This window comes from Equus asinus, chromosome 7, assembly GCF_041296235.1.
Source record: "Equus asinus isolate D_3611 breed Donkey chromosome 7, EquAss-T2T_v2, whole genome shotgun sequence".
In the NCBI taxonomy this organism is placed as follows: Eukaryota; Metazoa; Chordata; class Mammalia; order Perissodactyla; family Equidae; genus Equus; species Equus asinus.
In genome coordinates this window covers 74,577,356-74,598,537 of record NC_091796.1, presented here as the reverse complement: position 1 = coordinate 74,598,537, position 21,182 = coordinate 74,577,356, and the positions used below count along the sequence as shown (strand labels likewise).

General features: G+C 43.4%; 1 protein-coding gene across 2 annotated transcripts in view; it reads right to left on the bottom strand.

The window, feature by feature from the left end:
• Positions 1-21,182, bottom strand: part of FNTB (farnesyltransferase, CAAX box, subunit beta) — a 65,643-nt gene that overhangs the window by 6,829 nt on the left and 37,632 nt on the right. For both annotated transcript variants that reach the window (XR_001401499.3, XM_014862612.3), the window contains exons 5-9: positions 20,267-20,413; positions 20,092-20,175; positions 15,926-16,012; positions 9,254-9,383; positions 6,345-6,477 (exon numbers count right to left, since the gene is read on the bottom strand). Coding sequence is in view for 1 of the 2 variants with exons in the window: in XM_014862612.3 (XP_014718098.1) it covers positions 6,345-6,477; positions 9,254-9,383; positions 15,926-16,012; positions 20,092-20,175; positions 20,267-20,413 (581 nt within the window). In the remaining variant the exon portion in view is untranslated. The remainder of the gene's footprint in view (positions 1-6,344; positions 6,478-9,253; positions 9,384-15,925; positions 16,013-20,091; positions 20,176-20,266; positions 20,414-21,182) is intronic.

Here is a 21,182-nt window from a genome sequence, read left to right as displayed (position 1 = left end):
GATATCAAATAATCTGTCAATGGCAACTGAAAGCTAATTTTTCATTCTTCCAGTCTTTTTTTTATTTCTATGCATTTTTCTATATAGCTATGATTATTACAATTTTGTATTTTATGTTTTTCATTTAACACTACAGTCATGTGTCGCTTACTGACGGCGACACCTTCTGAGAAATGCATCGTTGGGTGATTCTGTCACTGTGAGAACATCATGGAGCATACTGAAATCAAGCACAGAGAAAATGATGCAAGCAAGAGATACAAGATGTATGAAGCCTGCTGTGGGCATAACATGGCATACTCCACAGTAAACTTCTTTTTATAAGTAGAAAGGGTACACTCTAAAATAACAATAAAAAGTATAGCATAGTAAATACATAAACCAGTAACACAGCCATTTATTATCAAGTATTATGTACCGTACATAATTGTATGTGCTATATTTTTATGACTGGCAGTGCAATAGGTTTGTTTACACCAGTGTCACCACAAACATGCAACTAAGTATTGTGCTATGATGTTACAATGGCTACAATGTCACTAGGCGATAAGAATTTTTCAGCTCCACTATAATCTTATGGGACTGCCATTATATATGCAGTCCACTGTTGACCAAACGTCGTTAATGCGACGCATGACTGTGTAGGCATAGATTTTCCTGTGCTGCAACATAATCTTCATAACCACCATTCTGAAGAGCCATATAGCATTTCATTAAGTGGACGCACAATGTAACTGCATCAGTGTAGGCAGTGGGCCAAAACTCTCATATCTATGAATGCAGAGCCTTCTATGGCAAAAATTTATCCAAGTTAAAGTAAATACAGCATATAAAGAGAATACGTAAGCAAAACATTTAATTGTGGAATATTTATATGTATAGAATACTAAAGAAAACAATCATTTCAAAATTCCTTAAGTGAGAAATGGAGGAAGAGATGGGGCAGTGGGAAAGCAATTGCCATTTTCCGGGTTGAGCACCAGCTGAGGTGCTGTGGTTGACTGACATCTGGGTCCTTGTACAAAAACCACTCATGTTCCACACAGAGCCACCGAGTGCACCTGAGATCTCACATTAGACGAGGCCCACGAGACGGAGCCCGGCCGCAGGAGGCGCGCCCTCTGGTCCCTTCTGACGCTCACTCGGGGACACATGCTGACTGAAGGGCTTGTACTATTTTAATTACTTTCCTCTTTCTTTTTTCTCTGTGAGCACAGTTGACTTTGTAGGCGATACATACATATATGATAGGCCTTCACTCTATCTCCTGCTTATTTCCAAGGTTGTTTCCAGTTCCTTACAACTATAAAAAATGCTGCAATAAACATCTTTGTGAATCTTCTCTCTGTTTAGGATTATTTTCTCCAGATGGATTCACTGGAGTGGAAGTATTCAGCTGAAGGGAATAAACATTTTTAAGGCTTTTAATACTGATAAACTGCCTTAAGAATTAATACAGCCACCAGCTAAATTTAAGATTTTCCTGCACTATCTCTAGCACTAATTACTTTAAAAAAAAGTTCTCAGCAATTAAAATGTTAAAAGGAAACAGTATCTGATTATTTATTTTGACTTGCATATCTTTGATTACTCATTAGGGTGAAATTTTCCCATAACTTTTGTTTACTAGTTTATTTCCTTTTGAGAATATGTTTGTCCTTTGTCTTCTGAGATCCAAGAGTCAATTTTATTAATCTAGCTTTTTATTATATTTACCCTTTGTCTGCATCATATGCTACACCTATTTTTTTCCCCTTTTTGCTCTTTTGTTTTGGTTATATAGGCTTTTAAAAAATTATATATGGTTTACACATATGCTGTAATCATACTACTGATTTTTTCTTCATGATTTCTTCTTTAAAGAAGCATATGTAACGAGTACAGGGATTTTGAGGGGGGTGATAAAAATTCTAAAATTTATTATGGTGGTGGTTGCAGAACTCTGTGAATATACTAAAAACCACTGAATTGTATACTTATTTATAAATGGGTGAGTTATTGGGATGTGAATTATATCTCAAGAAAGCTGTTGTTGGGGCCGGCCCGGTGGCGCAGCAGTTAAGTTCACACGTTCTGCTTCAGCGGCCCAGGGTTTGCCGGTTCGGATCCTAGGTGTGGACCTATGCACTGCTTGTCAAGCCATGCTGTGGTAGGCATCCCACATATAAAGTTGAGGAAGATGGGCACAGATGTTAGCTCAGGGCTAATCTTCCTCAGCAAAAAAGAGGAGGATTGGTAGCAGATGTTAGCTCAGGGCTAGTCTTCCTCCAAAAAAAAAAAAAGAAAGCAGATATTTTAAAGAGCATCTTTATTAAACTTTAGGATAACTGCATTAAACATCTGTACAAAATATACCTTTATTTCATATTCTATAAGAAATAAAAGACTTATTGTAAGGTAAATGATAACCTATTGCCAAAATTGGAATCTGAAAAGAAAATGCTATTGTTTATTATTAAATAGATTACAGAGTTTCAGTTTAAAAGTTTAAAAGCTAAACTTGACAAGGAACCTCCAGATGAATTTGCACACAGCACACACAATCATAGTGAGACGAAGGGAGAGCCGATTGCAGGGTGATAACCATGCCCTGGAACCAGCCTTTTAAATCCTTATACCTCTCCCTTAGATTTCAGATCCCCATTATAATGTCATTTTCCATTTCAAAGGTTCCTTTTATCCAAGAAATCAAAAGTTTTTCAAACAATAACTGACAGGTGTAGCCACATGTAGCTCAATTTCACAGGTGGACAAACACAGGCCTGGGGCATGTCCCAAAGAACATATGAGCAGCTAGTAACTAGCACTCCAACAGAAACTCTCAGGCCTGCTTTCTTATTGCTCCACAAAAACAAAATAAAAAATCCACAAAAACGGAGTAACTCTCTAATTTAGTCAGCGTTTGATATTTTCAAGATACTACTACTAATTCATTCTTCTACTCAAATACTGGTTTTCCATGTGTCAGGCAGCGCCCGCATGGCCACGTGCCGACGCAGGGGCCGGTCTGGGTTCAGGTGCTGCCGTGTGCCGGTGTCTATCATCTTTTTAGTTAGCAACATGACCATCACCTTTTAAAAATATATTTGTTCGCCTACTAAAATAAAGGTGGTAATGCACGTGGTAAAAAAAAACGGGAAAAAAAGCACAGTACAGAAGGATAGAAAACGTTAAAAGTCAGTCTCCTCCCGTGACCCAAGGTACCCATTAGAGGGGTTTGTGCCGACTTCCAGGAAAACCTGTGTGAGTGCCAGCCCGTGTGCACACGGACTGCTCTGGGCCTGCCCTTTCACACTTTATGGTGGGTCCTGGAGAGCTTTCCATGTCAGCCAACTGTATGCAGCTATTGTATGGCAAGTCATAATTTATTCAAATGTTAACCTGACGGGCAGTTAGGCTGTCTGCTATTAAAACTCAGCTTCAATACACATCCTTTGCTAATATTTCTCCCAGTAAATTCCTGACAGTGCACTTGCTGGGTTCAAATAATTTAAACAGACGTCTCCAAACTACCCTCCAAACATGATGCACCTATCCACATGCCCACTAACAGGACAGGAGGGCCTGTTTCCTCACACTCTCCCTGACAGGGGGCATCAATTTCTAATCTCTGCTGATCTGAGAGTAAAAACGAATGGCATCCTCTGTATTTACTTGCCTTTCTTTTAACTGTCACCTTTTCGTTTGATTAATGACCATCTGTGGTGGTTACAGGCAGAGCTCTGATATGATTGTAGGTGGCAAGTGGGTATCATAGAGCGACTCACTTACCCTCGCTGGACCTTGTTTCGTCACCTGTAAAATGGGGATAACGACAGTACCTATTCATAGGGTTGTTCTGAGGGTCAAATGAGAAAATCCATGTGACACACTCAGTTCAGCCCCTGGCCCAGGGCAGCACTGGGAAGTCCCGGCTGCTAGGAGCAGTAGCGGCTATAGCGAAAGGAAACACTGGCGTAGTCCTTATTCTGTCTGTTCAGTCCTCTGCCGGTTTCTCAGCTGGGTTCTTCATCGGTTTCTTATTGGTTTGTATGACTTTGTCAAATTGAAGAAATTAGCCCTTCATCCTTTGTCACAAATAGTTTTCCCCTCGCTACTTGTTTTGTTTTATAGAATTTCTCTTCTTTTGTAAAACAACTTTTGTTGTTTTTCTTTAGGTAAGAAATACATATTAATTATAGAAAAGTTAGAAGATACAAATGAAAAAGAAAGAAAGCACACATCACCTGTCATTTCACAACCCAGATACTTTCCATTAATTTTTTGGAGTCAACTCTTCACTAAAAATGGAATTATATACAGATTGCTTTGAAATGTAACTTTGATCACAGTATATTGTGAATATCTTTCTGCATTGCATCTCCTTTTGATTCCTAAACTCAGTATTTTGCCCACCACTCAAAACATTTCCCTTCTTCCCAGACCCCTAAGACCCCTGCTGGTCCAAGTCCACTGCTTCTGAGAAGTGGGTGACTTTCAGGCCCAACACAGGCTCCTCCCAGGCAGCAAAAAAAGCTGGAAGCACCAAGATGCACAGGCAAAGCTTTGAGTGTGACTGGCCTCCAGAACTTGGGCTACAATAAACGAAACATCAGCGAGGGCCCCCTTGAAGGCTCTGGCAGGCAGCACTCCTGTCACAGCTCTCTCCGGACTTAAGTGGCAACTGCAGAATGATGGCATCTTATGCTTGCCAGGCACAGGTGTGCAAAGGGCTGACAGTTTTACCAGGGGCTCGACCTCACCAATTCCAGATAAAGAGATCACGAAAACCCCAAGTTAGTTCTGTTTTGAAAGTATTAGACTCTCGAGGAATTCACGATTTCCCTACGATAGTGGTCAAGCCAGAGACGGTGCAGGCCGCAGAGTCAGGGCAATGATAGGTCTTAATGCCCTGAGACTGAGAGCCAGGGACCGCAGGCCAAGGACTCTCAGGACACAGACAGGGAGAGCGGCAGGCAGGACAGAGGCTCTTTGCTTCAAGTCAGTATCAAAAGTGGCCACGACTCAAATTAAATTAAGAAACTAAAGAAAGTGGCTCAGAACGAAAAAGTGTCAGCAGGAGGACAGTAGAAAAGAATCTCGTCTTCTATACCTGAGCAATTAATTACCCAACTACTAACCCAAAGAAAAGCTCTCCCCTGGGCCAAGAACACGTCAGCACCCAACAGGGCAGCCACGGCTTCCCCTCTCCCACTGGTTTCTTCAGAGACACCGTGTTCTCACATAAAATAAATGAGAGATGATTCAGGAGTCCGCAGGCAGCCTGAGACTTCAAGAGATAATACGAGAAGGCTCCAAGAAGTTTTGCTGACTCTCGACTGCTTTGGTTTTGCATTCCCATTTGAGACTCCACAGAAACGAACATGGGTCTCTCCACTCCAGCTGGTGCAGGTGGAACAAACCTGCATTTAGGATTCTTCAGTAAATTTAAAATACAGTCATACCTTGCTTAATGATCGGGATATGTTCTGAGAAATGCATCATTAAGGAGATTTCATCATTGTGCGCACGTCACAGAGTGTACTTACACATAACTAAATGGTATAGCCTACTACACACCTAGGTTATATGGTACCAATCTTATGGGACCACCGTTGTATACATGGTCTGTCATTGACTGAAACATTGTTATGCAGCACATGACTGTACAACATTTTTTTCTTAGGAAGATTAGCCCTGATCTAACTGCTGCCAATCCTCCTCTTTTTGCTGAGGAAGACAGGCCCTGAGCTAACATCCATGCCTATCTTCCTCTACTTTATATGTGGGATGCCTGCCACAACATGGCTTGCCAAGGGGTGCCATGTCCGCAGCTGGGATCCAAACCGTCGAACCGCCGGCTGCCAAAGCAGAACATGCGCACTTAACCGCTGCACCACCGGGCCGGCCCCAGTACACCATTTCTAATGGCGGCAACTACGCAGCCAGCCAGACATGGTGGGTCTTTTCTCCATGGGTTCTAGTTATCTGCCCCTTTATGCAATTGCCTTTTCCGTCACTGTTGCAACCATGTGCACAGCATGGGTTTTCAGTCCTAACAGGACCAATACAGAGCTCTCCAATGGAAACAGTGGCTTCACACCCAGGTGAGGTGGCAGTCACCATGGAGCCCAGGGCAGGCACTTGCCTCCTCCTAGCCATGGCCACTCTGAAGCACAATGACCCCTAAACCACTGGAACTAAATCTTAGTCTGCACATGCATGCTTTTAGGCAGGAGGTTCCACATGGGGCGCTCAAAATCCAGGACAGACGGAGTTCATTTCAAGCCCTCTAAAAAAGGCTTCCTGACTTGTTTAGCAGCCAAGGAAATCATCTAGCCCCTGCCAACAGCTCCCAGGCTCACCTTGAGCGTGCAGCGCGCGGTGGAGCAGGGGGAGGAGCCCTGCCTGCCAGAAGGAGTAGCAGCCGTCCACCAGCTTGTTGCAGCGGCCCTGAAATCCGCCCTCGAACCGCATCTGCCGGCTTGTCACCCATTGCTGAGAATGAGACAGTAGGGGAGAGACAGCTGCAGCATGAAAAAGACACAAAATCCAGCAAGACGAGCTCTCCGGAGGCCGATCTGGGGAGAGGCTGTTCCCATCGCTTGGCCTCCGGGCACAGGGTTCTGCAGCTTTAGCTTCGTACTTCCTTCCCCTCATTGCCACGGACGCAGAGGGGAGCATTTAAGCTGACTCCTTTGAGGCGACCAGCACTGATTGCTGCTCTGTGCCTAACAGACAACTAACCCCTTTTTCCAGGGTTCCACATGGGTTCTGGTGCTGAGAGAACAAGGAGGCCAACTTGGCTGTAAGGTGGCCTGCAGAAGCCTCTTAATAAATGAGGCTTAACTAGGAGTTTAAGGCAAGAGCAGCAGGGGCTCATTTCTAATTACCTTCCCTGCTCAGGGAAGTTTATGAGAAGCGGATAAACGGAATTTTGTGCTACATGTCATCAGATGATCTCATACACTTCCTGACTTTTACTTAGCACCTGAGGGAGTTCACCCAAGGTCTCTTAGCAAGTCACTGGCAGGACTGGAAGCAGAAGCCATTAGTCCCGATTACTAGTGATGGCTCCGTCAGTCTAGCCTCTCTGCTTCTCCAGGGAAACCTGGTTGGCTGATACAAGAAAATCTTTTACTTTGAAGCTGTAAAGTGGCTCTTGATGTCACTCAATGGTCACACATGATGCCACCATTCCTTCCTTATCTCCAAGTTTTCTAAACACACTCTACTACTAAGATCAAGATAGTTGTGGGTTTGGCCCCCAGGAAGGAGCAGAACCATCTGGCTGAGCAGATAATGACAGTTTCATTTCCCTCCCAGCCCGCCAAGGCGGCTCCAGCCACCAGCCATGGACTCAAGGAGCTGCCTACCAAACCGAAAGGGACAGAAATTCCCCTGTTCCTAGATTCTTACTGGACTGAGTTCCTGATAGTAGCCGCTAAGAGCCCTTTGCAGAAGGTGGGGGGCGGGGGGGGGGGGAGGGCCCTCCTTTAAGTTAACAGCTGCAGAGTGTAGCTTATACCCCTGTTCAAGGCAACACTCAAGCATAGAGAGTCCAACCCCAAATTCTTAAAAGAAAGACACAGAAAACTACACTGCAGGTACAGGCACAAATATATCCCCAGTGGGTCTGAAAGGAATCAATGCTTTAGGGACGATGCCATTTAATGAGAGTAGGCTAAGCATTACTCAAGACAACAGTGGGGAGCCCCTTCTTCTCTACTTAGCCCACAGTTTAAGTGCTTTTAAGCCAGACTCATCAACTGTTTCTGGTGCCTAAGCCCATGGGCTTATTCTGTTTCCTTTGGCTACATGAACTCACAAAATCCTTCAGATATGGGTCCTAGTTCTCCCAAAGCAAATGGAGGGGAGGAGCAGTTTGGGTAAGAAGGATACTACATTTATTGAGCGCCTACTATCTGCCAGGCTGTTTGTACATGTTATCTCCTTTAACCCTCAAAGAACTGTTATCTCTACCTAACAGAGGAAAAAAAATTCAAGCTAAAACAGATTAGACAATTTTCCCAAGGTAATATGGCTAGGAAGTGGTAGAGACAGGGCTCAAATCTAAAATATTGTCCTTGCATCTGAGGCATTTGCTAATTCTATTCCTTATTTCTGCCTAGGCAGTGGGTCTTTTATGTTTCATGCCTTGTTGGTGATCAGATTTTAAAATAAACCAATAAACTCTAAGTCCAGTGCACAAAGCTGCCATTTCAGCATGATCCTTCAAGCTTTTAAGAACCTGCAAGAAAAGTATGCTCCAAGGGGCCTCCTAAGAATCAGGACAAAATGCTGCTGGTCATATCTCTACAGAGTATAACAGAAACTCTCTTGGAAGCTCACGATGGGTCTCACAATGGTTCTATGATGGGAGCCTGATGCCTGAACTTGGGGAGAAGAGATGAACGTCAGTTGCAGCTAGTTTGCTTTGAGGTCATGGTCAGGGAATAAATGCTTCCCAAAAGACATCTCCTTGGTGGCCGTGGGTGTGTGCATGTTTGTGCACCAGGCCTCCAAAGATAATGTTACTATGACCCAGCGACTCCCTGAGGCTGACTGCTGAGTTCATTCTGAATATTGGTCAAGAACGTGGAGTCCAGATATAAATGCTTGGGTTGCCTGCTCAACCCAATTACCCAGCTCTGCTCAGCTCATTTAAATGTAGTTATTAAACATTCACATGGTGCAGCAGGTAATAAAAGCATGGCTTCAAAATGCCTCAAAGCTCTTCTCATAACTTTTTCTCTCAGGAGATTCTTTCTAGGACACGATAACCTCTAATTTTAAGAGACTGAAGTTACACTTTTTTTGGAAGTCTGAGGAAGGTACTCTGGCTTATACCAGATGTCTGAGGGACTCAAGAAGACGCTGGGGGTTGGCCTAACACACTGTGTAGAAAGTTTAGAGCAGGGAGATGGAAAGGCGGGAAGAAGGGAGCCAAAACTGAGAGCAGACGGTCACTCCTTCCACTTTCTTGGAACAGTGTTGAGCACTCTAATAGCTACATCTAAAGCTTCATTCAGGACTTTCAGTTCATCTTCCTCAGCAAAAAGAGGAGGATTGGCAGCAGATGTTAGCTCAGAGCTGATCTTCCTCAAAAAAAAAAAAAAAAAAAAAAAGGGCTGCTCTTCCTCAGTTCGTGAGCTCAAAGCAGGAACTCTGCTAGCCCTTCCCACAGCCAAACCATCCCGAAGCCTGTGTGTCTGAGGAGCCACATCACCAGGGGCCTGGGGCCTGAGAGGAAGATGGATCAACAGATACTTACTAACAAGCTCTTCAAGTTCAAGGAACGTTCCTTCTTGAGGATGACCAGTGCAGCCAGGCCACAGAAAGTGTAGCCGCCGTGGGCTTCCATCCCAGGCACCCCGCCAATTCCACCTTCCCAATTCTGACACCTAGGAGGAGATTGAGAAAAGCAGATTGAGGGCTCAGTGTCAACCAAAGAGTGGCCAGGCTGAGGCCACAAGCACAGAACCACCGTGGACGGCCAAGAATGAGTTTGCTCAGATTAAGGCCTAAACCATCACACAACTATGAATGGAAAATGCTAGCTAATTAACTTTGGGAAATGCCTTTTCCTCAAAAAAAAAAAAAAAGGGGGGGGACTCAGAGTTTACTTATGTAACAAACATACTACCTCAAATCATTACTTTTTAGAAAAAAGTTGTAAAATCATATATATAGTATGATAACCATCAGGTTAAAATAAAATTGAAAAATAATTGCTGATTCTGGTTATCTTTTAGTCCTGGTCTATTGCTGATATTTCTCTTCTTTATTTTTCTGTATTTTCAAAAAGTTTCTATACTGAACATGTATATCTTTACAAATGTTCACAATAAACCTTTTTTTGATTAGAATTTCCTCTGTACAGTTATGTGTCACATAATGAGATTTTGGACTGTATATACGATGCTGGTCCCATAAGATTAGTACCAAGAGCCTAGATGTGTGGTAGGCTGTACCATCTAGGTTTGTGCAAGGGCACTCTATGATGTTTGCCCAACAATGAAATCACCTAACGATGCATTTCTCAGAACATAGCCCTGTTGTTAAGCAATGCATGACTGTATTCAAATTACTCATTTATTATTATTACAATTATTCGGGGTTAGCTTATATATTAAGAGTGTATTTTCTAGTCATAAAAACATGCATAATCTTTGGCCCAGCAATAGAGAGTCATTTCTAGGAATTAATCCTATAAGTAAGAATGTGTCCAAAGATCCGATTTTAAGCATGTTTACTGTGTTCCCATTTATAACAGTGAAATACTGGAAACTCAGAAGCTCAGCAGGAAGGGACTGGTTATGCAAATTATGGCACATCTGCAGAAGAGGATGCTGCGCAGTCATTTACAATGACGCCATGGAAGGATATTTAAAGATGTTCCAAAAACATTACAAGAGAAAAGTTATAAACTGATAATGTCCTGTATGATTTTTCTGGAATTCTGGAAAGATATACACCCAAGGAGTGGTTGGTGGTGGATTACAACTGGTTTAGATTTTCTTCTTTTTGCTTGTCTATAATAAACATGTTTTATCCATGAAATAAAGAAGTTTTCTCTTCAGTATATTTTCACGTAACAACATAGAGCTTTACTTCCAATTATCTCCAAGTAAGTACACAGCATCACACTCTCTACAGGGGCGTCTGCCTCACAGTCCTGGCCGTGGTGCAAATGCACAGATGGATGAGCACTTCATCCAAGACTGCTAGAACTGCCGGGCGGGAGAGAAAGGAAGCAGTGACACCTCCCGTCTGCAGGCACCTCTCCCCGGAGGCCTGGCATCTTGAGAACTCACAGGGCTTTTTCAGAGAGGCCCCAAGCCAGGGAGATCACAGAGCAGAGTCAAAAACTGGCTACCATTCCCTGTACAGCTTCTTGAGCATCCTCCAAGCCCCAACCTCCCCGCCACTCAACACACACACTCCAAGTTTTCTTTCTGGTACACTTAGCTACGTGGAGCACAGAGAACAGCTCAAGTGTGAAAGGTCTGGTGAGTGGAGATTATGCAAGGAAGCTCGTAAAATTTTTCATTTTCTTAACTTTTCTTAACCTACCCCTTGAAAAGTTTTTTGAATTAAAAAAATTCAAACACTATAAAAAAATAAACAATGAAAAGTAAGTCTCCTGCCCACCCTGGCCTCCTCCCCCGACTCACCAGCGGTGACCACTGTCAGTTTCTGGGTCTTACTCCCTTTCCCTCTACACAGGCACACACACACTGATGCGCACAACATACATATTTTTATTCCATTTCCCTCCCTTTGTTTTTACATGCGTGGGAGCATTTTACATGCATAGGAGCAATTCAGTCAAATTCTTTGGGAGTGTCTTTTAGCTAAACATAACAGACTGAACACAAGAGCGCAATAAAATGAAAGTAAAGGAATTTTAAAAGGGATAAACCCACAAGGGTAAAGAGAATACCAGAGGATATGAATACAGACAGGAAATAAAATTTCGAAAGCTAGAAAAGGAACTAAGAAGTAACTGACTCAATAGAATAAAGAAACCTAAACCAGCCCAGGAGAGGGGGGGAGGCCACAGAAAGCAGGGTGGCGTCGCCCATGAGAGGCCCAGGGGCTGGAGACAGAGGGCCCTCTAAAAGTGGGATGTGTTTGAATCCAGTCGACTGGTTGCACATGTTTATAAGAATCTGTTACAGGGACCGGCCTAATGACGTAGTGGTTAAGTTCATGCGCTCCGCTTCAGCGGCCCAGGGTTCAAGGGTTCGGATTCCGGGCATGGACCTAGCACCACTTGTCAAGCCACGCTGTGGTGGCAACCCACATAAAATAGAGGAAGACTAGCACAGATGTTAGCTCAGGGACAATCTTCCTCAAGCAAAAGGAGGAAGATTGGCAATAGATGTTAGCTCAGGGCCAACCTTCCTCACACATACACAAAAAGAGACAGTTAGACCTCCAGGGACCCTGCAGATGTACTGAACCCAGCAGAAGATGAGAGGTTTCAGGGGTTTAATCAAGAGGATCTGAATTCCCAGATATCCAGGAAAGCTGAGAACAGGAGGGGGCTGTGCCTAGCAGGGGGGTTAAATGAGAGTCTACAATCTGAACACACCCTTCAACCCCTTTCCCTACTAGTATTTCACAAAGCTGGCTGCCAACTTCATGCCCCACCAGGAATCGAGAAGATTCTCCTCCAGGGAAACTAATAAGCCCAAAACAAAACCCTCCAGATATTGACCTATGAGAATCCCTGGCGAATGGCTGCGTCCTAGCCCATCCCGGCTCACACAGCTCCCATCGGCTTTTCACACTTGACTCCCAAATATGAACTCCAGACATTTGAGCAAAGTCTCTAATATGAAAGAGAGACCAAAACAAACAAACAAAAGTAAATTGGAGGAAATAATGTAGGGAGCAGAAGTAAACTTTTTAAAGTTATCTCTCTAGATAAAATAGTATATGAAATAAGAACATTGCAAGGATAAAATATTCCTGAAACAAGAACAGGAGAGTATATTAAAAAAAGAAGTATTCTTTTCTATAAATAAGGATAAAGTAAGCTCTAAAAAATTTAAAATAGAATTGCAGGAAAAAAACTCAACATAAGGATTAGAAGATAAAGGTAAAGTAGTCTCTTGGGAAGTACAATAAGAAAGATTTAAAAGGTGGGAAATGGGCAAAAATGTCTGAAAAATTAGAAGACCAACCCTACTTATAGGATGTTACATAAAGAACAAACATAGAAAACAGAGGGGAAGAAATCATCCGATAAATAGCATAATAAAGTTTCCTGGAACTGCAGTGTATGAAGTTCCAGATGAAGATGTCTGCTGAGTGCCCAGCATAATGAATGGAAAACAATCCATACCACGCTTCACCAGCAGGAAATTTCCAAACAGCAAGAATAAAGATTCTAAAAGCTTCTGGTGGGGGCGGGGGGGATGGAGTGGGACAGACAAAAAGAGAAGACAAAAACATGCAACAGACCCGGAACCACAATGGCAGTGGGAGGCAGGAAAGAACAATGGTCACCATAACAGGTTGTGGTCACTTAACTTCTCTGTATTCCAGCTTAATATCAAATTCAATATCCCGCCATTTGACATGTAAGGAAACTATGACATGGAGAAGTCCAATAACTTGTCCAAGGCATAAAGCTAATAAACGATAAAACTGGAATTCAAACCCAGGCAGTCAGAGGTCCACATCTACTAAGTGCCTAAAAACCGATGCTCCTGTAAATAATGGCCATCCACTCTGGACAAAACACACAGACACAACTGCCCGAGGGCTCAGCAGACTAAAAAAGGCAGGCAGATTTGAAAGTTGGAGCAGACGACAGCAGGCAGGCAGTCCCTCCCCTCCCGCAGCGGTATTTCCCTTCACCGTTTGCCCTGAGGATGCCTAGAGACACCCAGTGGTGGCAGCGGCAGGTCAGCGGTCAGGGAAGGGCAGGTGAAACTAATGGAAAGCCCACATCTCTCTGGCAAGAAGAACCAGGCTGACAGAAATTGAGGAATCCAGAAAGAGGAGGGCCAGAGAAGGAAAACCCCAAGTTCTGTGTTTAAACTTTGCTCCTTTCTACCCAACCCCTGAATCACACAGGCATTGGGCAAACTGAAAGCAGCTTCTGACCAAGAACTAATGCAAGAGCTGAGCCAGCGCACAGCGCAGGTGTGATGCTCTGCAGTTTGAGTCTAACCAGGTCGACTGCCTGCTGAAACAAAAACATCAACACTCTTCAGGGCAATCTAACAGAATCCAGTGTGTGCAACATTAACAGCACAATGTCCGGGGTACAATCCAAAAATTACTTGACATATGCAGAATCAGGAAAATGTGACATGCCAATTCTAAGATAGCTAGATGCTGAAATTACCAGACAAGAATTTTAAAGCAGATATTATAACTATACATTTACCTCAGTGAAGAAAAATACACTTGTGATGAATAAAAAGATGGGAAATCTCAAATGAGAAACAGAAAGTATAAAAAGAACCAAACTCAGGCAGTCTAGCTCAAAAGCCCATACTCTCAGTCTCTAAACTACAGCTACCTTACTACTGAGCATCACACACCAAGTCCTCAGTAAATGCTGGTTATTCTTATTATCAGCCTTTTTAACAATGACACTGGAAGCCAGAAGATAATGGAGCAATTCTAAAAAATTCTGAAAGAATACAATTTACACAGTTTACAATTTAGAAACGTCTAACCAAATAAACTATCAATCAAGTGTGAGACTAGAATAAAGATACATGCAAAATCTTAAAAATGTATTTCCCAAGTCCTCTTTTTTGGGATCTATTGGAGTACGTGTTTCATTAAAATGAGTAGGTAAACCAAGAAAAAGCAGGACAGGGACTTCAACAAAGGAGAGAAGTGAAGTGAATTTCATGCGGAGAAGAAGGTTCTGGATGCCTGCTGTGCAGCAACCTGAGAGCAATCTGTCCAGACTGAAGCAGGAGGGCAGAAGCCACCAGGAGGGATAAGGCACAACCCACACACATGCACACACGCACGCACACACGCACACACATGAGAACTGATACATTCCCTGAAGCGTTTGAGTGTATTGAGAGTAACTTTCTGGCTCTGGTAGAAAATCTGGGAATGAATTCATGAATTTACATACATTTAAAAAAAGAGGTAATAATTAAGTCCAGGAAAATAAAAGTTATACAAAAAAGTAAATAAGATCATGGTACATTATCTGGTTTGGCTGTAACTTATATTTTCATAGTAGTAAGTACTACTTTGACACAAATAAAAATGCAAAAAACAAAATAGAACAAAATGGCTTGGATATTATTTCATAACAGTACATACATATCTGCTATATCTTTTGTTTTCTTTTTTTTAAATTATGAAATATTTGAAGCATCCAGGAAAGTAGAGGAAATAATATATAGAAACGCACGTATCTGACACCTAGCTTTGATTTAGCCATATACACTTCAGGTCTTTTTTTTCATTTTACAGAAATGAACAATTACAGACACAGCTGGAGTCTCCTGCGTACATGTGGAGACCTCTCCTGATCTCATTTCCTTTGCTCTCTCCCCAGAAGTAACCATGGTCTTGAATTCGGTGTTTATCCTTCCCATGTATGTTTTTATATTACTACATGTGATTCTTCCCATAAACAACATAGAATTGTTTTGCATGTTTTCAAATTTTAAGTAAATGTGCTGATCTGCATGTTTTCTTTAACTTATTTTTTTTTTTTACTCAACATTTATTTTGTTTTTTGTTTTTTGCTTTTTTTGGTGAGGAAGAGTGACCCTGAGCTAACATCTGTGCCAATCTTCCTCTATTTGTATGTGAGTTGCTGCCACAGCATGGCTTGATGAGTGGTGTAAGTCTGCGCCCAGGCTCCAAACCCGTGAACTCTGGGCCTCCAAAGCATGTGCACCGAACTCAGCCAATACACCACCAGGCCAGCCCCCTCCATAGTGTTTTTGAGATTTACCCATATTGATACATGGAGCTCTGATTCATTCATTTTAACTGCTATGTTATACACCAACGTGACTAAACCACAACTTACTTATCCATCTGGTGCTTATGAACATTTAACCTGTTTTCCAGCTTTTTGCTCTTATAAACAAGTGCTGTGCTTGTCTCTTTCATACAAGTGTGTGAGAGTTTCTGGAGGAGTGGAATTATTGGGTCGTCAGCAAGGGCAACTTTGAGTCACCAAACTGCTCTCCACGATGGGTAAATCCCACCAATACTGTTCACCCAAGTTTTTGATCCTTGTCAATCTAAACTACAATAAACATTAAAGAAAGTTTGGAAAAAAGAAAATTTTTATTTTTGAAGTGCACAATCTACAACCCTAATATATCTCTTCTAATTTTATCTTCTCTTCGTGTCCTTTTCCATTTTCGCTATTTTTCAGAAGTCTTGACCGCCTGCTATCTACAAGGCCAGGACAAAGCCCAGCTTCTCTCACCTTGCTATCCATTCAGCAGTGCCCTCAAAGAGGTCTGGCGTGATGATGTTGGTCAGAGAAGCTACCGAGGCGGCACAGTATGCACTTCTGGAGGGACAGAAAGAGAGGGAAAAGTGTTAAGCTTCACGGAAGAGCCTAAATAAGGCTCACTGGACTTCTGAGCGGATTGCTCTCTTTGCCTAGTGAGCTGTAACCACCTCCCGGCCTCACTCTTGGCACATAGTCAGTCCTCCTTGGTCGCCAACTGAGAGGTTTGACATTCTGTTTGGATAGAGCTGCTCACAGCATGGCTTCAGTGAAAGAACATGACATTCTATTCTCCCTGCCTGCACATGGTCAAATCTACATCAGAGGAAATAACAGCCACGTCAATTCAAGTCAAAAGTGAATTTAGGTCTTCTTTCAAAGACCTACAATGGCTCCCAAAAGTCCCTGGTGTCATTCAGGTATTTCTGATATGTTCATTCATTCAGATGTCAGTGCTATTTTAGATCCAGGATTTCTACCTGTTTACGGCATGGATACATTAAAGGTTAACTATATTTTTTCTCCAAGAGACCCACTCCAAAGTAGGCCACCAAACCCTAATGGCTGCTTAGACCAGACAAGAGAGACAGGAATAGCTGAGCCCACTCAGATACATTCCTTAGGCCTCTAGAGGGAGAGAAGCGCTTTGATTTCAAGCACCTCACTAGTACAGACACACACACACACTTTTAAATGGAGAGGAAAGAGCGCGTCTATTTTTTTAATGTTATCCTACTTGATTTGGAGTAATTGTTGCATTCCATCCTCCCAGCCCTAATTCTTCTCAGGACACATTTTATTTCAGCTTCTCCCTCCATTATGGAACACACCTACAAACTGTCTTTTCTTCCTTTCTATGGTCTTTTCAAATACCCAGCATCTCAGCTCCATTTTATGTTGAAGACAAAAGCTGTTTGTTCTAATTCTGCTGACCAATCCTTTTTCTAACTGCCCCTAAGGAATATAATAGGAAAGGAAGAGAAAGGTGTACTTTCCACATCATTCAATACAGACAGAATACTAAGCCAAGCCTCCTGACGTATTCCAGAGAAACCTCTGCAGAAGCTGCAAGCACCGTTATCCCACCAGCATTTTTATCAGCCTGCTCACTCTGCCCAAAAGCACAGCACAGGTTGTGTTATACCAGCAGGCGCTGGAAGCCTGAAAGAGTCCCACGTGCCTAATGTTATCACTAATTCGAAGGTCTGATCTAATTTCCTTTAGGTCTTGAGCCTCTCAAAGGGGTTCAAAAGTATCTGCCCTTGAATCCTAATGTAACCTCTGAGGTATGGAGGCAGCCAACAACGTAGCTTGCCTCTCGTAAAGGGAAGAACTGAGATGTGACACCAGAAGCCACTCGTCCTAGATCTCACACTGAGGCCGTTTCTTCCTCTCTCCCTCCATCCAATCATCACCTCTCTCAGATCTGCCCACTACTCTCCAGCCTTGCTGCTGTCACCAGGACCTGGGTTAATCTCCTGTCCACTCTTCTTCCCTCCAGCCCTGGAACCAGAGGACTTTTACTAAAACACTACAATCTATTCACTGCAACTGGAGAACTTCTAATAAAAACAAATCAGATCATGTCGCTCCCTACTTAAAACTTGTCAGTGGCTTCCTACCGCCCTTAAGACAAACTCCAGATTTCTTAAGGAGACTTCAGGGCCCCTCAGTCTGTTCCCAGCCTGTCCTTCCAGCTCCATGTCTCCCACTGCCCCCCAGGCCATCTACACTTGAGCGACACTGACCTTCTCCCTCCTTGAAGACAGTCTACTGTCTGTCACCCAGATATGCGATAAAACTCCAAAATGATCTTGCTAGGGTTTGTTTGCTTTTGCCTAATAATCTCAGGAAGTTTTAGAAAGCTAAATTTCAAGACTGCGTGTATTTGGTTGGAATATCTATAGAAGAGGAATGAAAATGTAGTGATGATGAAGGGAAAAGAAATCTTTTATCTTTTTCCTTAAGAAGCGTCAACACAATAGTGCCTTTCCTCAATGGTTATATGGCTTCGCTGGAATTTACAGTGTTAAAAACAAGGCAATGGGCTCAAAATGGAGTCGCCTAGGCTAAGCTTCACATCACCAAACCCAGACTTAATCACAGTTTCGGCTCTCCCAGAAATGGAATCTTAAACCGGTGGATCAGGAACAGCCTGATCAGCACTAGTGAGGTCATCCGCCTGACAGACCCCTGCAGTCCCCTAAGGGACAGTAACCTTGCAACAACCAACCTACTTTTTTGGCCCAGTAGAACTTCCCTGTCACTACTCCCTTCTGCCAATAAAAGTCCCTCATTTGCAGAGCTCCTCGGAGCTCTTTTCTGTCTGCTGGATTGGATGCTACCCAATTCAAATTGGTTTTTGCTCAAATAAACTTCAAATTTTTAATATGTCTCAGTTTATCTTTTAACAACAGACACTGAGATATTGTAATATAATACAAATATATATGTGGTCTTCTCCCCAGTTCCTGGCACAGAGCTCCTAAAACCCTTGGAATTTCCTGTGTGACAGAAGTGATAGGAGAGTCTTTCGTTATTTCTAACAAGTCCCATTCAACTATACCTGAGTTTATGCCACTGAGGTGGCTCCTGGAGGATGCGGGCTGGTTGCCAGAGGAACCAGCCATGTGATTAGAGGGTTGGAACTTTCAGCCCCCCCCCCAAGAGGAGAGGGGCTGGAGACTGAGTTAATCACCAGTGGCTAGCGATTTCATCAACTATGCCTACATAAGGGGACCTCCATAAAGACCCTAAGTTCAGGGAGCTTCTGGGCTGGTGAACGCGTCCATGTGCCTGCCCGGAAGGGGCACACCCCAGCTTCATGGGGAGAGAAGTTCCTGTGCTCCTGATCCTTCAGACCTCGCCTCATATACCTCTTCATCTGGCTTTGTACCCTTTATAACAAACCGATAAGAGTAAGTAAAGTGTTTCCCTGAGCTCTGCGAGCCGTTCTAGCAAATTACTGAACCTGCGGCAGGGCGCATGGGAACCCCCAATTTGTAACCAAGTCAGACAGAAGTGTAGGTCACCTGGGAACCTGCTACTTGTGATTGACGTCTGAAGTGAAGGGCACTCTTGTGGGACTGAGCCGTTAACCTGTGGGGTCTGAGCTAACTCTGAGTAGTGTCAGAATTGTTTAAGATGAGGGGAAAAACAGACATTTGGTATCAGAAATGTTGTGAGTAGAGAAAGTTTTTCTGGTAGATCCCTAGCCTAATTTTTTGGTTTGGACAGACAGGTTACAGATAGAAGGAAATCCTTCACTACAGGCCTCTGCAGCCTGGGAATTCTTTATCTGCAGTGTGTTTCAAGCTTCACAACTTTCACGTTTTTTTCTCCCTCATACTTTCAAACCAATAATTAAGCCAGAATATTAATCAGCTTGTGTAGAAGCACACACATTGACAAATAGGCAGTAAGATGGCTTTGCTATAGAAACCTCATATAAAAATGCATTTCTCGGACTACATACTGAGAAGTTGGTATAAAATCTCAATGATACGCTGCCTTTGAGAAATGACTTCTTCAGTGAATTCCCTCCATGTTCACAAGCAATCTCCTCCCAGGTGGGTACCTACCTGCCAGGCACACCAGACAATTCTTGAGTAAAACAATAATTCTGAGACAACTGGTTCCAATCAGTTAATACGACTCTATTTCACTGCAGCCCGCCGGCCCGTAAGGGTTTCTGCACCTCCCAAAGCAATTCTCATGCAGGTGTTAAACATTCTCACGATTTCATCAGATTCATTCAGAAAATATCTACTAAGACCCTATGGGGCTTTCTTCTCCCTTCCTCTCCCAGACAGATGAAAGATTATATTGCATCACAGTTATTATACACTATGGTATATCATCTTATACCAAACAAATGTATTTTTAATTCTTAAAACAAAAGCATTTGATTTTGTCTCTGTCTTACTTATATTTTGACATTTATATAAGTCAAGTGATAATGACACCTGAGGACATCTGTCTCATATCTGTGATGATGATGACACTGCGTCACTGACATGTTGCTGCGTGTCATTCTGTGAGACGGAGCAGCAGCCTCCCCAGGTTCCTTGGGTTTGGCATCCCTAATGGCAGATAAGCTCTAGAATCTACTGATGCAGCCTGAGAAAAAGCCCACTCACCTCACGTCCACCTCACCTCCAACGTGCATGAGAAAAGAGCCATCGGGTTGCTTCAGCGAGTACAAGTACTCAAGCAGCTTCTCTCTGAGAAACGAACGGGAGATGGCAATAGTCAGTGTAGTGTCAGCAGGCGGGGGGCCTTCCAGGCTCCCGTCACTGCTGGCTTTGTCGGTACCTGTTGATGACGTCATAGGCCTCCTCAGTGCCAATGATGCACAGTGCGTTGACTGCTGCATACGTGGGTGCGAGGTGTGGGTACTGGCCAGGGCCCCCTCCAAAGCCGCCATCTGGGCTTTGACACAGCTCCAGGAACTGACACACACTAGGTACACAGCCAAGTGGAAAAAACAAAGTCAGACAGCATGAATTCCAAAACACCACATTCCACCAGAGTCCATGCCTTTCCAACGTTCCCCTCTCCCTCCAAAGGGAAAAAACCTCTCCTCCCACCTAGTGAATGCACATTGAATATAATTAACCCCTGCAAAGGGCCTCACTACCCTGCTATCATGGGTATTACACTGAAGCATCTGCCTAGTTGTGAAGGAAGGAACATAAGGCCAGGCAGAAACAAACAGCCTTTCATAGAATTGAGGGTGAGTCCCAGGCTTCTTAACCAAATCTTTCCCATACTTTTCACTCAGTTTGCCACCTTGGGTCTGTGGTACTGGCCTCCTTCTCCCTGCCTTTGGGGCACCTCCCAAAATTCTGCCTAAAATGTTGGTGGGGCCCAATTGCTTCTTTCCACACTAACCACCCTGGTCTACATCTATCAGCGAGGCCCGCCAAGAACATTCAGAGAGATGGCGTCTCACTCCCATTGCCACCTATGCCCCATGCGCTGCTGATTTTTATTCCTACAACCGACAAGTACAAGCTTTTAACGGAGTCTGCCTCCCTGCTTAGGAGAATAAAAGAGAGACCGGCTTCTAACACGCCAGCCTCAGTTGTGGCAAACTTCAGTGCTGCTGCCTCAGGGCACAAGAATGCATCCCAGTCTGTGGGTTCTCGGAGTTTCCAGGCTAATCCACTGACGCTCCAGTTCTCTCACGGTGGGAAACTGTTTACAGAGGGTTTGCCTCCAAGCGTGG